At 42.0% G+C, this 18,483-nt stretch overlaps 1 protein-coding gene across 1 annotated transcript in view; it reads left to right on the top strand.

The window, feature by feature from the left end:
- The first annotated feature begins 354 nt into the window (after window positions 1-354).
- Window positions 355-18,483, top strand: part of LOC145407265 (glutamate receptor ionotropic, delta-2-like) — a 48,886-nt gene continuing 30,757 nt past the window's right edge. Inside the window, exons 1-2 of the mRNA XM_080278305.1 lie at window positions 355-407; window positions 18,089-18,217. Of these exons, the coding sequence (XP_080134431.1) occupies window positions 355-407; window positions 18,089-18,217 (182 nt within the window). The remainder of the gene's footprint in view (window positions 408-18,088; window positions 18,218-18,483) is intronic.

Here is an 18,483-nt window from a genome sequence, read left to right as displayed (position 1 = left end):
GCTCAGTGATTTATTATATTCTGTAGATTTCTCAGGTAGCTGATTCATTGTGTATAGATGATCAGTGGTCGAATACCTGCTTTGGAATCATGCCTGTTCACGGGATTGGTTTTCTTCCAAATTTGTATTTATTCTGTTCGTAAGGACAGTTTGTAAATAACTGGTAATCAACTAATGGAGTGGCCTTCTTTGTAACGCAAAATAACTATTGCATTACCCCACGTTTTGGGAATATTCTTTATACACTGAATAAATAAGTGGGTGAGCTTATTTTGTACTTCTGCCTCTAACTGTGAATCTGTTACTGTTCCATATTCTCCTGGGGCCTTCCATCTTCTCATACTTTTGAGAGAAATGTTTGCTTCGACTGGTGTTACCGCAGGTATTTCAACTGTGTCAAGTGAAAGGTTAGTTATTAGTATCGGCAGTATTATCTTTGATGCATACAGTTCTTTGTACAATTTTTCAACTCTCTTCACCATCCTATCTCTGCATTTAATGACTTCACCGTTTTTGTCTTTCAGTGATATTTTTTGCTGCTTTCCTATTTCCATTTTACCTCGGACCTGATTGAGACTTTTTCCTTTTTTGACAGTTTCCTAAAAAGAGACAGGCCAGAGAAAGGGATAGGGGATTGAGTTATCCCCGTACCCTGAAGACTGGGTCTATGAATGTGTGTGGATGTAGTACGATTGAGGCTAAAAGGGAGGAGACTGGGAGAATGTTTGTGAGAAGAAAGTTGGATGTGTTAGCTTTGAGTGAAACGAAGATGAAAGGGAAGGGTGAGTCTATGTTTGGAAGTGTGAATGGAAGATTGTCAGGTGTTGATAGAGGAAGGGCAAGAGAAGGTGTGGCCTTGTTAGTGAGTCCGGAAGTATAGAAGTGTGTGACTGAATGGAAGGAGGTGTCATCGAGACTGATGTGGGTGAAAGCGAAATTTGAACGTGAGTTGTGGGTGTTTGTGAATGCATATGGGCCTGGTAGTGAAAGGAATGAAGAAGAGAAGGGAGTCTTTCTGGAATGATGTTGATGAGTGTCTGCAGAGTTTTGGAGCGAATGTGAATGTGGTAATGATGGGAGATCTGAATGCTAGAGTGGGAAATGTAGCAGTTGAAGGTGTAGTTTTTTTTTTTTTTTCATGCGAGGAAGAAGGAACCAAAGGCCATGAGCCCGCAGTAACAGTTCCCTCCAAGAGAAAAACAAAATACAATAGAGAGCCAAATTCAAGATCCCATCATTTTGAGATGCCTGGACACACTGCGTTTGAAAGACTGGAGATCATAGGCAGGAAGAAATACAGACAGAGGGAGACAGTTCCAGAGCTGACCTGTTGCATGAATGAAAGACTGGGAGTAACGGTTAACTCTTGCATTAGAGAGTTGGACAGAAAAGGGATGAGAGTTTGCTGCCAGACGGGTGCTACGCGCCCGTCGTAGAGGTGGAGGAATGCAAGCAGACAGTTCAGAGGAGCAGTGACCATTAAAGTAGCGATAGAAAAGAGATAAAGATGCAACAGTGCGGCGAAGAGACAGAGGTTGAAGGGAGTCAGTAAGAGGAGGAGAGTTAATGAGACGTAAAGCCTTTGACTCCACCCTATTGAGAAGAGCTGTATGTGGGGAGCCTCCCCACACATGAGAGTTGTACTCCACACAGGGGCGGATAAAACCCCTGTATAGAGTCAACAATTGTGCAGGGGTAAAGAAAGAGCGGAGTCGGCTTAGCACACCCAATCTCTTGGAAGCAGATTTTACAAGAGATGTAATATGATCTTTCCAAGATAAGTCCCGAGTAAATGAAACCCCAAGCATGTTCAAGGATGATGCAGGATTAATCTGAATATTATTAAACATTAGTGGGTATACCTGTGGAAGATTTTGTCAGGTTGATAGGTGTAAGAACTGAGTCTTAGAAGCATTAAAGACAACCATATTATTTTTACCCCAGTCAGAGATATGAGCCAAGTCAGACATTAGGTGTGCCATAGCCTCATCCCTTGTTTCTTGAAGTAACTGTTGAGATGGGCGTTGCGGGAACCGAATGGAAAGGTGAAGGGTGGAGTCATCAGCGTATGAGTGGATAGGGTTAGATGTACAGCTTAGAAGATCATTGATGAATAAAAGGAAGAGAGTTGGTGATAGGACAGAGCCCTGAGGAACACCACTGTTGATAGATCTAGGAGAAGAACGATGGCCGTCTACGACAGCAGCTATAGAACGACCAGAAAGGAAGCTAGCGATGAAGGTACAGATAGAAGGACAGAAACCGTAGGAGGGCAGTTTGGATATTAAAGATTTGTGCCAGACTCGATCGAAAGCCTTTGAGATGTCAAGTGCAATGGCAAAGCTTTCGCCAAAGTCCCGAAAGGAGGATGACCAGGAGTCTGAAAGGTAGGTGAGAAGATCGCCAGTGGAGCGTCACTGACGGAACCCATACTGACGATCGGAAAGAAGGTTGTGATAGGAAAGATGCCTTAAAATTTTTTTATTAAGAATTGACTCGAAAACTTTTGAAATACAGGACGTTAAAGCAATTGGACGATAGTTGGAGGGTTGGGAGTGGTCACCCTTCTTTGGGACTGGCTGAATGAGAGCAACCTTCCAGCAAGAAGGAAAGGTACAAGTTGACAGACAAAGGCGAAAGAGTTTGCCTAGGCAGGGTGTAAGCACAGAAGCACAGTTTTTGAGAACAACAGGAGGGACCCCATCAGGCCCATATGCCTTGTTAGTACTGAGGCCAGTAACGGCAGAAAATACATCAACTGAAGAAATTTTAATGTCAGCCATGAGGAAGTCAGAGGGGGGAAGTGATGGAGGAACAGCACCGGAATCGTCTAAGGTGGAATTGGAGGAGAAAGTCTGCGCGAAGAGATCTGCTTTATCAGTAGAAGAAATAGCTACAGAACCATCAGAGTAGAAAAGAGGAGGGAAGGATGATGAGGTAAAGTTGTTAGAAAGATTTTTGGCAAGGTTCCAGAAGGAGCGGGAAGAATTCGAGTTGGAGAGTTGAGAGCATTTAGTATGGATGAAATTATTTTTAGTAGAGCGAAGAACAGACTTAGCACGATTCCGGGCAGAAACGTAAAGATTATGTGATTCAGGGGTGGGTTGGCTCCGGTACCTTTTGTAGGCCTTCTCCTTGTTGCGGACAGCATTAGAACAAGCGTGATTAAACCAAGGCTTTCTTGCGTTAGTCAAAGGATATGAGAAAGGAATGTATGCTTCCATGCCCGAGAGAATAACCTCCGTAATGCGCAAGGCACACTCAGATGGCTCACGGCCATGGAAGCAATAATCATTCCAGGGAAAATCAAAGATGTACTGCCTGAGGGCCTCCCAGTCCGCAGCTCCAAAATGCCAGAGACGACGTTTCCCTGGAGGGTCCGCAGGCCGTACTGGAGCAATAGGACAGGTTAAGGTAATAAGGTTGTGATCGGAGGAGCCCAACAGAGAGAAAAGATTAACAGAGTAAGCAGAAGGATTAGTTGTGAGGAAGAGGTCAAGTATGTTGGAGCTCTCTCCAAGGCGGTCAGGGATACGGGTAGGGTGCTGTACAAGCTGCTCTAGGTCATTAAGGATAGAAAAGATGTAGGCTTGTTCACCAGGTGGATCCGTGAAAGGAGAGGAGAGCCAAAGGTGGTGGTGAACATTGAAATCTCCAAGAATGGAGATTTCAGAGAAAGGAGAAATGGACAGATTGTGTTCCATCGTAGAAGTAAGATAGTCGAAGAATTTTTGATAGTCAGTAGAATTAGGGGATAAGTAAACAGCACAGATATATTTAGTCAGAGAATGGCAGGAAAGCCGAAGCCAGACAGTGGAGAATTCAGAAGAATCAAGTTCAGGAACACGAGAGCAAGATAAGTCGTTGCGTATGTATACACAACAGCCACCTTTGGCTTTGAAATGAGTATAGAGAAAGTAGGAGGATACAGAAAAGGGTTTGCTGTCAGTTGCCTCAGACAGCTGAGTCTCCGTTAGAAAAAGAAGGTGAGGTTTAGAGGAGGAGAGGTGGTGCTCAACAGAGCGAAAGTTAGATGAAAGGCCGCGAATGTTGCAGAAATGAAGAAGAAGAGAGTCAGACAGTGGTTCCAGGCACCTCGAGTCGTCACCGGGAGAGGGGCAGATGGCGGGGGCATTTATGGTCCCCCCCCCTGGGGACTCCGAGGCTGGGTGAATTGACGCCATTTTGGTAAATTTTGAATAGGAAGTGTAGTGTGTACTGTGGATGTAGTTTGGTGAAGATAGATAGAGAAATTTGTACTGGAGAGCATGCTGGCCTACTCTCTGTGTAACTGAGACACTGAAAAAGTTCAGCAAAGGGGGATGGTCAGGAACTAGTCCTGAGGGCTGATGAAACGGGAGCTCCAGCACTCCCTGTCATCAGCTTTCCATCCACCTCGGGAGTACTGCCCTGCTCGACTGGTGCTACAGTATGCATGGTGTGCCTGGAAGAAATGAAAATGGGGAACGAATGATAGGGATGTGAGTTGAGCGAGAGATGGTGATTGGAAATACGCTGTTAGAGAAGAAAGATGTTTATAAGTATACATGGGTGAGACAGGAGGGTGGAAGGGTTGTTGATAGAGCATTGATGGGCTATGTGGTTGTGTCCAGGAATGTAATAGGAAGATTGTTGGATGTGAGAGTTCTGAGAGGGGAGGGTGGAGGTATGTCTGACCACTACCTGGTGGAGGGAAAGTTAAGGGTAGGTATGAGATGGGTGAGAGCTAGGAGGGTTAGGTGTGGCAGGGAGGTTTTGAAAGTGAGTGAGTTGGATAAAAGAGAGAAAATGATGGAGCATCAGGAGAAATTGAAAGATGAGTGGAATGCAGTGAAAGTTCAGGAAAATGGCAGTGTGGAGGAGGAATGGCAGTTGTGTAAAAGTGTTGTGGTGGGGCATGCAGAAGAGGTGTGTGGTGCGAGACGTGTGGGTGGTGGTGTAAGAAAAGGAAGTGAATGGTGGTGCGAGGAATTAAGTATGGCTGTGGCTGAGAAGACACGTGCATATGAAGTGTGGCTGCAGAGGAAGGATGAAGTGTCATATGAGAGATATAAGGAAAAGAGGAATAGGGTGAGAAGGGCTGTGTGTGATGCTAAAGTGGCAGCAGATGAGAGGTGGGGTATGCAGCTGACTGAGAATTTTCAACAGAATAAGAAAATGTTCTGGAAGGAGGTGAAAAGGGTGTGAAAGGGAGAGTCTGGGAAGGAACAGCGAGTAAAAGCAGAGGATGGAAGGATGTTAAATGAGATGGATGGAGTAAGGAAGAGATGGGCAGAGTATTTTGAAAGATTGTTAAATGTAGAGGAGGAAAGGGTGGCTGAGATTGTGGCGGATGGAAGGGTGCAAGGAATAAATGTGTTGGGAGAGTTGAATGATTCTTTAATGACGAAGGAGGAAGTGGAGAAGGCAGTAAAGGAGATGAAAATGGAAAGCTGCGGGTATGGATGGGTGTGCTGTGGAATGCCTGAAAGGTGGTGGAGTGACTATTGTTGACTGGTTAGTAAGATTGTTGAATATGTGCTTTGTGAAAGGTATGGTGCCAATTGACTGGGCAAGTGCTTGTGTGGTCGCTTTGTATAAAGGCAAGGGTGATAAGTATGAATGCACTAGCTTTAGGGGTATAAGTCTGTTGAGTGTTGTAGGTAAGGTGTATGACAGAGTGTTAATTGTGAGAGTTAGAGAGGGTACAGAGGGAGTGACTGGTGATGAGCAGTGTGGCTTTAGGAGAGGGAGGGGATGCGTGGATCAGGTGTTTGCTGTGAGACAAGTGTGTGAATAGTATTTAGCGAAAGGCAAGGATGTGTTTTGGGCATTCATGGATTTAGAGAAAGTGTATGATAGAACTGATAGGGAGGCTTTGTGGACTGTTTTAAGACTGTATGGACTTGATGGTAGGTTACTAGAAGGGGTAAAAAGTTTTTATGTAAATAGTAGAACGTGTGTAAGAGTGGGAAATGCTGTGAGTGGTTGGTTTCCCGTGAGAGTGGGGCTGCGACAGGGATGTGTGATGTCACCTTGGTTGTTTAATATTTATATGGATGGTGTTGTAAGGGAGGTGAGTGCAAGAGTGTTAAGTGGAGGTCTGAGTCTGGTGATTGTTGATGGTAGAGAGTGGAATCTGAAGCAGCTGCTGTTTGCAGATGATACTGCACTGGTGGCTGGTTCAAAGGAGAGATTGAGACAGTTGGTACAGGAGTTTGGAAGGGTGTGTGAAAGGAGGAAATTGAAAGTAAATGAGAATAAGAGTAAAGTGATGAAGTGTACGACGTTGGTAGATGGTAAGGGGATGAATATAGTTTTGAATGGTGAGTTGCTTGAGGAGGTAGAGTGTTTTAAATATTTAGGGTCACATGTTGCTGTGGATGGAAGAATAGATGCAGAAGTGAAGTTTAGAATGAATGAAGTAGGACAGATGCTGGGAGGAATGAAAAAAGTGTTTAAATGTTGTTTGCTTAGAATGGATGTAAAGAGAAGGCTGTATGAGAGTGTTGTGGTACCGTCTGCGTTATATTGGGCTGAAACATGGAATATGGGTGTAGCAGAGATGACATGTTTGAATGTAATGGAGATAAGGTGTCTGAGGAGTATGTGTGAAGTGACGCGTATGGATAGAGTGCGAAATGATGAAGTGCGAAGGAGAACTGGAGTTGTTTGGGAGATAGCTGATAGAGTTGAGCAGAGGGTGTTGCGATGGTTTGGGCATATGGGGAGAATGGATAATGAGCGATTGGTGAAAAGATAACTAGATCTGATGTGAGAGGTGTAAGGCTGAGAGGAAGACCACGAATAGGATGGATGGACAGTGTGAAGAGAGCGCTGGATGCGAGAGGGATGTCTGTTGAGCAAAGAAGAGTGGCTGTGCATGACAGAAATAAATGGAGAGAAATTGTGAATGAATAAATGATGACGAAGCCCTGAGGGGATATTCTCCCGCATTTGGTCTGATCAGCTAGTCTTGTCAGGTGCAGGTATGGGGATGGATCTATTATGATGTGGCAGGGGTAAACCAGCTCCGCTGTCGGGCCCTGCTGTGGATGTCACTGATTGCACTGCGTAGTTGACCCTTGTGTGGTGTGGTGCGGTGAGGATCTGTCCCTTCTCCCCTCTGGGGCTAAGATGCGAATGAATGTGTTTGAATGGATGAGTAAACAGTGTGTCGACCTGTCTCGGCTACCTTCCTTCCTTGGGGGAAGCAGCCTAGGTATATAGAGATAGAGCCTTGATGTGATCCATGTTTCTCTTTATTTATATTTTTTTGCTTCTCTCTGTCAGTTGTTGATAATCTTATTTGATTCTGCCTTTTCTGTTTCATCCTTCATCTCCATTCTTCTTTTCATGAGTTCGAAGGTCACTTTTGAAAACTTGTTGACTTTGGTTGTATGAATATTAGGTTTCCCTACTACCTCTGCTGCTTCTCCTATCATTTTTGTTAGTCAATCATTCAATTAATCAGTGTCACACCCCGCATAACTTAGAGCCTGAAGTATGTTCACTATTATTAACTGAAAGGCTGCTATGTTTTCGTTTACTTTAATTGAGCATATCTTTGTATTTTTTATCAGCTTCTTTCTTTCACATCTGAAACTGAATCTGACTGTGTAAATCACCATGCTTTGGTCTCTTCCTATATACACTTCGATAATAACTGTGAAATTCATGATCGTGTTATTCTTATCTTCTATAATAACGTCGATTTCATACTATATTTCTTCGTTAGGAGCTCTGCAGGTCCAATTGGTCCCTGTTCTTTTGTGAAAGAATGTTTTCATTATAGTCATGTTACAAAATTCAGCAAAATTTACCACATTTTCACCTCTGTCATTTGTTTCGTCCACTCCTAATTTTCCCTTACATGCATCTCCATTTTTTTTTGCCAACGTTTGCTTTGAAGTGTCCATGAGTGTCGTATATGTGGCCTTTTTTCTTCCATAAAATGGGAGATGTTACTGAATGTTTGTATTTCATCATGTGAGCTTTGAGATCGGTGCATATATTTGTATTACTTTCATGGTGTATCTTTGCATAACATAATCACAGTCCTTGTCACAATCCCTCTGTCAGATACATTGCTGAATTTAACAATGTTCTCTTCAAGATTTCTATTAATTAGAAATTCCACGCCTGTAACTCTTTCATTTTGCATTCCTCTGTAGCAAAATAGGTGGCTACTGTCTGTTGCTGAACTAATTTTTCATCTTTTCCGTGGATCTCAAACCTACAATATTCCAGCTAATGTTATCTAATTCAGCCATTGAGTTACCAAGTTTGTAATCTTCTGCGAGTCTTCTTACTTTGTTGATGTAGGCCCTCACGGATCTCAGTTTGGTTAATGTCCCGGTATCTGATTTGCCGAGACAGTGCCTACTCACTTTCGGTGGCACACTACCAATAAGCACAGGAGGCAGTGCGGTTGGACTTGTAGTAGATGATAATGCAACACGAACACCAGTCAAATCATTAACAGTAGAATTCATGTTTGTTTGGGAGGAGTTTGGCAAATAATCTCACATCCTTGCCTGGTGAGATGTAACTTTTGTGCCACCTTATGCAGAGTATTTGGTGGAGCTCTATATACATACTAGGGGTCCCATGGTCCGTGCCGTCAAAGACGGTACCTTGTATATATGCAAGGCCTTCCCTTATCCGCCATCCAGGGATGTGCCAGGTAGCAGTGGCATATTGCTCCTGTATATATATATATATATATATATATATATATATATATATATATATATATATATATATATATATATATATATATAAACTATATCACATTTAATCTCATCAGCCGTTTGTGTGTCCACTGCAGGACCGGCCTATCTCGACCGAAGTGGGGACGATACAGCCAATGTATCTCTACCAAGTGGCTTAGGCTGTCTAGCAGAGACTGTATGTAGGGTGAGAAGTGCTTGTAAGTGTAATTGTAATGTTGCAGTGGCTATGGATGTGTGAAGTCTGTGCACCAAGTGTAATCGGCCCGTGCAAGCCGACTGGGTGCAAGCATACTTCATAGTATGGAACACTGGTTCAACCACAGCACCCGTTGTGTCCACCAGTGCACTACAGTACTTGGCCTGAAGAACACTCCCAAAGTTTATTATCCTGGCGGGGCACGAACCCTCGTTCTTCAGTGTACGAAAATATACACTTTACCACTGTACCACAGAGGCTTTATATAATACTATATATATATATATATATATATATATATATATATATATATACCTAGGCGTCTTCCCCCAAGGAAAGGGAGTTAGCCGAGAGAGGACGACACACTCCCAATTTACTCATCCACTCAAATATTCATTCACATCTTAACCCCAAAGGGGAGAAGGGACAGATCCTCACCGCACCACACTGCACGAGGGTCAAGTGCGCAGTGCAATCAGTGACATCTCCAGCAGGGTCCAACAGCAGAGCTGGTTTACCCCTGCCACATCATAATAGACCCAGATCCTTACTCGCACCTGACCTGATCAGTAGATCAGGCCAGAAGGAGGAGAATATCCTCTCAGGGCTGCGTTATCATTTTTTCATTCACAATTTCCATCCATTTATTTCTGTCATGCACAGCCACTCTTCCTTGCTCAACAGACATCCCTCTTGCATTCAACACTCTCTTCACACTGTTCATCCATCCAATTTGTGGTCTCCCTCTCAGCCTTACACCTCTCACATCAGATCTAGTTATCTTTATCACCAGTCGCTCATTATCCATTCTCTCCATATGCCCAAACCATCGCAACACCCTCTGCTCAACTCGCTCAGCCATCTCCCAGACAACTTCTGTTCTCCTTCGCACTTCATTTCTCACTGAATCCATATGCGTCACTCCACATACTCCTCAGACACGTCATCTCCATTACATTCAAACTTCTCCTCTCAGCTACACCCATATTCCATGTTTCAGCCCCATATAATGCAGTCCGTACCACAACGCCCTCATACAGTCTTCTTATTACATCTGTTCTAAGCGAACGACATCTAACACTGTTTTCATTCCTCCCAGCACCTTTCCTACTTCATTCATTCTAAACTTCACTTCTGCATCTATTCTTCCATCCACAGCAACATGTGACCCTAAATACTTAAAATACTCTACCTCCTCAAGCAACTCACCCTTCCAAACTATATTCATCCTCCTACCATCTACTGACCTCTCACACTTCATCTCTTTACTCTTATTCCCATTTACTTTCAATTTTCTCCTTTCACACACCCTTCCAAACTCCTCTGCCAACTGTCTCAATCTCTCCTCTGAATCAGCCACCAGTGCAGTATCATCTGCAAACAGCAGCTGCTTCAGATTCCACTCTCTACCATCAACATTCACCAGACTCAGACCTCCACCTAAAAGTCTTGAATTCACCTCCCTTACAACACCATCCATATAAATATTAAACAACCAAAGCGACATCTCACATCCCTGCCACAACCCCACTCTCACGGGAAACCAATCATTCACGGTATTTCCCACTCTTACACAAGCTCTACTGTTTATATAAAAACTTTCCACCCCTTTTAGTAACCTACCATCAAGTCCATACAATCTTAAAACAGTCGACAAAGCCTCTCTATCATTTCTATCATCGCTTTCTCTAAGTCCATGAAAGCCCAAAACATATCCTTGCCTTTCGCTAAATACTTTTCTCAGAGCAAACACCTGATCCACGCATCCGATCCCCCTCCTAAAGCCACACTGCTCATCACCAATTACTCCCTCTGTACCCTCTCTGACTCTCTTAATTAACACTTTACATACACCTTACCTACAACACTCAACAGACATATCCCTAAAGCTAGTACATTCGTACTTATCGCCCTTACCTTTATACAACGGGACCACACAAGCACTTGCCCAGTCAATTGGCACCATACCTTTCACAAAGCACACATTCAACGATCTTTCTAACCAGTCAACAATAGTCGCTCCACCACCCTTCAGGTATTCCACAGCACACCCATCCATACCTGCAGCTTGCCTTTTTATCATCTCCTTTACTGCCTGCTGCACTTCCTCCTTCGTGATCAAAGAATTATTCAACTCTCCCAACACATTTATTCCTTCCACCCTTCCATCGACTACAATCTCAGCCACCCATTCCTCCTCTACATTTAACAATCTTTCAAAATACTCTGCCCATCTCTTCCTTACTGCATCCATCTCAATTAATATCCTTCCATCCTCTGTTTTTTCTCACTCTTCCTTCCCAGACTCTCCCTTTCGCACCCTTTTCACTTCCTTCCAAAACATTTTCTTATTCTATTGAAAATTCTCAGTCAGCCGCCCACCCCACCACTCATCTGCTGCCACTTTAGCATCACTCACAGCCCTTCTTGCCTTATTCCTTATCCTTCCTTTGCAGCCACACTTCATATGCTCGTCTCTTCTCAGCCACAGCCATACTTACTTCCTCACACCACCATTCACCTCCTTTTCTTACACTACCACCCACACGTCATATATAGATATAGATATAGGTAAACAGATAGATAGAAAGATAGATAGATATAATCTTCTATCTATAGGTAAATCTCTCTCTCTCTCTCTCTCTCTCTCTCTCCCTCTACTGTATATATATATATATATATATATATATATATATATATATATATATATATATATATATATATATATATATATATATATGTATATATATATTTATTGTTACGGAACAGAGAAAGATAATGTACACTTTAAGTGAGAATACTAAAAATCACTACTGTCCCATAAAGATCCAGGTTCAAAACAAAAGAGTTAGGTAAAATTACAAGTTAAAGTTTAATGCTCAAACTAACAACAAAACATTCAGGACTCATAAGGATAATGTAATGGCAAAAACAGGTTAAATATATGGTTAACTGCAATAGCCTCTATTAACACGAAATTAGCAAGAGTAAATTTATCTAAGTCAGCCCTGATAAAATAAAAATACACCGGGTAATGCTCAGTTAATGCAAGATAAATTATTACGGATACAAAATATTATTAATGATGGCTGAGTCAGGCTGACAATAAGAACCTTACATAAATTAGAAAAACCTCACCAGGCCCACAAATTAAACCTATGCTACACAATACAAGAACAAAATGCAACAACACTTATACTCAAATTACACAGCTGCTAGATGGTTGGAGACTTCCTGAGAAACTCACAATAATAACTGTACAGGGGAGGACAGAGATGTGAACAAAATGAGGAGCAGATCTAAGTGGCAATGATGCAGAGACTGAGCTCATTATATAGGGGCCAGCAGAGCTTGATACAACTTGTAAGAAGGACGCGCAAATGAAGCCATGGGGACAAAGAGTTGACAATCCCTCACTGAATAACAGAAAGGACGACTTACTCTACTATAACGGTAGAAGGGGGGGACTGAGGCAGAACACGCTCGTGATCAAACATGCAGCATACTGAACGTTAGAATTACACAAAAGATGATGAAATCATAGGCTATGTAACACCTCCCCACAAAGAAAAAAGAAATTTACAAAAGAAATTTCTTATTACTCTAAAACAATCTGTATATGGCATTACAGAACATGCAAAAGTCTTTCCTAGTGTTACAAAACATGAGATCTCCCTAGCACGTTCAGTCATAGGTACTTGCCAGTATCCCTTTAACAAATCAAACTTACTTATATACCTAGCCTTTCCGATCTTGTCTATGCAATCTTCCACACGAGGGAGAGGGTAAGTGTCTGTTTTGGTTATCTGATTAACACGTCTGTAGTCGATGCAAAGCCGCTGTGACCCACCTGGCTTAGGCACTAGAGTGATAGGAGAACTCCACTCGCTCTGACAGGGCTCAATCATCTTGTGGTCCAACAGGTAGCCAAGCTCCTTCTGGATGAGAGGAACTTTCACTGGGTTCACACGGTAAGGAGGCAGTTTAATTGGCTTTGCGTCTCCAACATCGACATCATGCATCAACACAGTGGTTCTTCCTGGAGTGGCACGGAACACTTGCGGGTACTCCTGCAGTAATGCCGAAAACTCTTGCCTTTCCTCGGGAGGTAGATGAGAAAGCTTAGTCTGGAGATCATTCATGATATCAGGATTCTTCCCCAAACTATCACTCAGGCTCTTACTGCATGGGAGAACTTCACTTGCAGACTCGGGTGGAACAGCTACAGTGCAGACTGGATTATTTTCGTCCCGCCTGTGATATAACTTTAGCATGTTGATGTGACATAGTTGCTTGTTCTTTCTACGATCTGGTGTGGCGATGACATAGTTGACATCACTGAGTTTCTTCTCCACGAAATAAGGACCACTAAACTTGGCTTGAAGAGGTTGCCCATGAACCGGTAGCAGAATCAAAACCTGATCTCCTGGCTGAAAGTGGCGTAACCTGGACTTCTTATCATACCAAGTCTTCATTTTCTCCTGAGCAGCTCCTAAATTCTCTCTCGCCAGCTGTAAAGCAGTGGACAGCCGTTCCTTGAACTTCATCACATACTCCAGCAGGTTGACGTCATCTTCCTCCGACAGCCAGCATTCCTTGAGTAGCTTAAGGGGTCCTCTTACTTCATGGCCAAACAGTAGTTCAAAAAGTGAGAAGCCCAGTGATTCATTTGGAGATTCTCTTGCGGCAAACACAACGAATGGAAGACCTTTATCCCAGTCTTTCTGATGTTCCAAACAGTATTTCTTGAGCATCGATTTGAGTGTTTGATGATATCTCTCCAACGCTCCTTGGGTCTGGGGATGGTAAGCTGAAGACATGATCTGGGTGATGCCCAACTCTTTCAGAGACTGCTTGAAAACATTTGACATGAAATTACTTCCTCGGTCTGACTGTACCTCCTTGGGCAGACCAAACTTTGTGAAGAACCCTAGCATTTCCTTAACCACATTCTTTGCTGAGATATTTCTAAGTGGAATGGCTTCAGGATAACGAGTAGCCATATCAATCAGGGTCAACACATAAGAAAATCCTGAAGAAGTCTTAGGAAGAGGGCCCACAATATCCACCAACACACGGGTGAATGGCGCCTCAAAAGGAGGAATGGGAACTAGAGGTGCAACCTTTTCGGTCTGATTACACTTCCCCACAATTTGACAGGTGTGACAAGACTTACAATACCAGGAAACATCCCTGAAGATACCTGGCCAGTAGAAGTGTTTCAAAATGCGTGCCAAAGTCTTCCTCACTCCAAGGTGTCCTGCCAAACTGGAATCATGAGCCACTCTAATGATATCCTGCCTACAAACACGAGGGATGACAACTTGATGTACAACCTCCCATTCACAGTCGGCTGATGCTGTTGGGGGTCTCCACTTCCTCATAAGTACTCCTGACTTTACATAATAACAAGTAGAAGCACCGGCTGACTCTTCTTCACTGTAAGCAGAGTTAGCTAGACCTTTCAACTCAGGGTTAGCAACCTGCAACTCAACCAACTCTTGACGAAACAAATTATCAACACTATGGGGTACTGCCTCATCTGGTGAGTGGTCCAAATTAGCAAGAAAAGTGTCAGCTAGGATAACATCATCATCATCATTATCCTCTAAATCACCAGTAACTTTAGACCTAGCCCTAGTGACAGCACATGCAGGGAACACATCAGGGACATCACAATCCTGGGCTGCAGCCACTGGCTCACTAGACAACTGAGGAGCTGGACACACTTGACTTCCACCAATATCATTTCCAAGTAAGAAAGTTACACCTGACATTGGGAGTGTCTCAACCAACCCAACCATAACGGAACCATTAACAAAACCAGACTCTAAATTCACTCTGCACAGAGGGACAGAGAAGTAATTATTCCCCACACCTTGTAAAATTACAGTTTCATCAGAGGAATTAACATTAGAGCCTAGAACACTGGTCAGCATAAGGGATTGGCAAGCACCTGTATCACGATATTTTTTAACTGATTTCCTGTCATTACTGTCCAGAGGACTGACAAAACCATCAGACAGGAAATTAGCACATGAACTCTTGAGAGTGTCACCCACGTTACTGCTCAAAAGAGGAGCTCCATCATGAGAATTTAAGTTACCCCTCAAAGCAGGTTCAGTTAACTCAGTGAAAGAATTCTGGGAACTCTCAAGAGTGGACACTAGACCAATTGACTGAATATTTAAAGACTCCTTTTTGTTCACATCACGCTGTCTCCTGAAACATCTCTCCGTAGTATGACCAAGCTTACTACAATAAGTACATTTACTTTTCTGAAATCTAGAGGTGAAGCTGGTATTTACTTCCTGAGAAACATCATCTTTATTCTCTTTCCTGTTACCTGTACTCTGAGTAGAGGCAACGTACTTACTCTCAGCTTTCCCTTTTTCTCTAGAATATCTCTTGTGAGTGAGAACATATTCATCAGCTAAAACTGCAGCATCAGACAAATTATTTATTCTTTTCTCATCAAGATATAGGCTTACATCTTTATAAATACACCTCTTGAAGTCCTCCAGCAAAATCATCTGCTTAAATTTACCAAAATCAGAATCCACATTCTTAGAATTTAACCACTGCTCTAACAGATCGTCTTTGATTTTTGCACACTCAACATGGGATTGCTTATCTTGCTTGTAAGTTGTCCTAAATTTTACGTTATAGGCTTCAGGAACAAGCTCATAGGCCTTAAGAATCAAGTTCTTAACTACATCATAATTATCACATTGATCCTGAGGCAAAGATGCATAAGTTACTTGAGCTTTACCGGTGAGAACAGTTTGAAGGAGTACTGGCCAATACTCCTTGGGCCAATTAAAACCTATAGCTACCCTCTCAAACAACTGAAAATACTTTGTTAAATCAGATTCATTAAAAGGAGGGACAAGTTTAACATTATTAGCCACATCAAAATCATCAGAGCTAGATGATCCAGTTCCACATTGTTTCATGCGATACTCATGGTCTGCCTGAATCCTAGCAAGTTCAATTTGTGCCTGAGCCTGTACCTGTGCCTCTTGAATACGAGCATTTGCCTGAAATTCAGCCTCCTGAATACAAGCCTGAGACTCCGCCTCCTTAGCATTTGCTTGAAATTCAACCTCCTGAATACGAGCCTGAAACTCAGCCTCCTTAGCATGAGACTCCGCCTCCTTAGCCTGAGACTCAGCCTCCTTAGCACGTGCTTGAAATTCAGCCTCCTTAACACGAGCCTCCTGCAGGGCTAGCTGTAACTTAGCTAATTCAATCTGCGTTTGCTCATTTGGAGGAGTTACATTAAACAAGCTTTTATTAATCATGCCAACAATTTGATCTTTAGAATGATGAGAATGAACTGCAATTCCCAATTGTTGAGCAACAAGCTTAAGTTCATTCTTTGTTCTGTTTTCTACATCACACACTGTTTGCACATTTGACAAAAAATCTTTGGCTTCATCAAGTGTAGTAATAGTAGACATCATGAATAAGTAACAGTCACAAAATATCAAGCAATATCCTTATGATAATATCCTGAATATCCTGATATGAGGTCGCCAAATTTATGTTACGGAACAGAGAAAGATAATGTACAATTTAAGTGAGAATACTAAGAATCACTACTGTCCCGTAAAGTTCCAGGTTCAAAACAAAAGAGTTAGGTAAAATTACAAGTTAAAGTTTAATGCTCAAACTAACAACAAAACATTCAGGACTCATAAGGATAATGTAATGGCAAAAACAGGTTAAATATATGGTTAACTGCAATAGCCTCTATTAACACGAAATTAGCAAGAGTAAATTTATCTAAGTCAGCCCTGATAAAATAAAAATACACCGGGTAATGCTCAGTTAATGCAAGATAAATTATTACGGATACAAAATATTATTAATGATGGCTGAGTCAGGCTGACAATAAGAACCTTACATAAATTAGAAAAACCTCACTAGGCCCACAAATTAAACCTATGCTACACAGTACAAGAACAAAATGCAACAACACTTATACTCAAATTACACAGCTGCTAGATGGTTGGAGACTTCCTGAGAAACTCACAATAATAACTGTACAGGGGAGGACAGAGATGTGAACAAAATGAGGAGCAGATCTAAGTGGCAATGATGCAGAGACTGAGCTCATTATATAGGGGCCAGCAGAGCTTGATACAACTTGTAAGAAGGACGCGCAAATGAAGCCATGGGGACAAAGAGTTGACAATCCCGCACTGAATAACAGAAAGGACGACTTACTCTACTATAACGGTAGAAGGGGGGGACTGAGGCAGAACACGCTCGTGATCAAACATGCAGCATACTGAACGTTAGAATTACACAAAGGATGATGAAATCATAGGCTATGTAACAATATATATATATATATATATATATATATATATATATATATATATATATATAATATATATATATATATATATATATATATATATATAATGTGTGTATATATATATATATATATATATATATATATATATATATATATATATATATATATATATATATATATATATATATATATATATATATATATATATATATATGAAGCCTCTGTGGTACAGTGGTAAAGTGTGCGTTTTAGTACATGGAAGAACCAGAGTTCACGCCCCGCCATAGCAAGAAACGTTGGGAGTGTTCTTCCGGCCACGTTCTGCTTTGAAAGACAAAAGGGGTGCGTGATTGAACCAGCATCGCTTACTATAATGTATGGTTGCACCCACTCGGCTTGCGCGGGCCGATTACTCTTGGTTCACAGACTACACACACATACAAAGCCACCCCAACACTACACTTACACTAACAAGCACTTCTCACCCTACATACAATCTCTACCAAGACAGCCTAAGCCATTTGGTGGAGATACATTAGCTGTATTGTCCCCACTTCGGTCGGGATAGGCCGGTCCTGTAGTGGACACTAAAACAGCTCATGATGCGGATTATATATATATATATATATATATATATATATATATATATATATATATATATATATATATATATATATATATATATAACTTATACATATATATATATTAAAGATAGAGATTTATTATTTATACATATATATTAAAGAGAGAGAGAGAGAGAGAGAAAGAGGGGGGGATTGTGTGTGTGTGTGTGTGTGTGTGTGTCTGTGTGTTTTCCCCCTACCGATACAGCAGTTGTTGTTATTCCTTTAGGGCCAACGTGTACTCTATGGTGCCAGTCAGCCAACCAGACTCCCTTCCGACACGAGTGGCCTCTTGGACCCCTGGCCGCGGTCTGGTGTTGCCCTCATCTTGTCATCTCTTCCCAGATAAGTTTTCCAAGTAAGTATATTTTCTGCAGGGCCTATTCCTGCTATCTCTTCAAGTTGAATGATAAGCTACAGTAATTGTGTAATAGTACAATATGGCTCTTTAATGCGACTAACAATGTATTTCCATATTCGGCACCAGATATGAATTATTTCTTAACACTATGAGCTTCGTAATACCGAATCTTTGTCCAAACTGCCAAGGGTTTCTGCGCACGCACGAGCATCGCCAAACCCTCCCACCTCATCTGATGTTTTCCTCTACCATCTCTAGAGTTA

Source organism: Coenobita brevimanus, chromosome 8 (assembly GCF_032717465.1).
Source record: "Coenobita brevimanus isolate Jiangsu-jjx chromosome 8, ASM3271746v2, whole genome shotgun sequence".
Lineage (NCBI taxonomy): Eukaryota > Metazoa > Arthropoda > Malacostraca > Decapoda > Coenobitidae > Coenobita > Coenobita brevimanus.
This window is presented reverse-complemented; position numbering and strand designations above follow the sequence as displayed.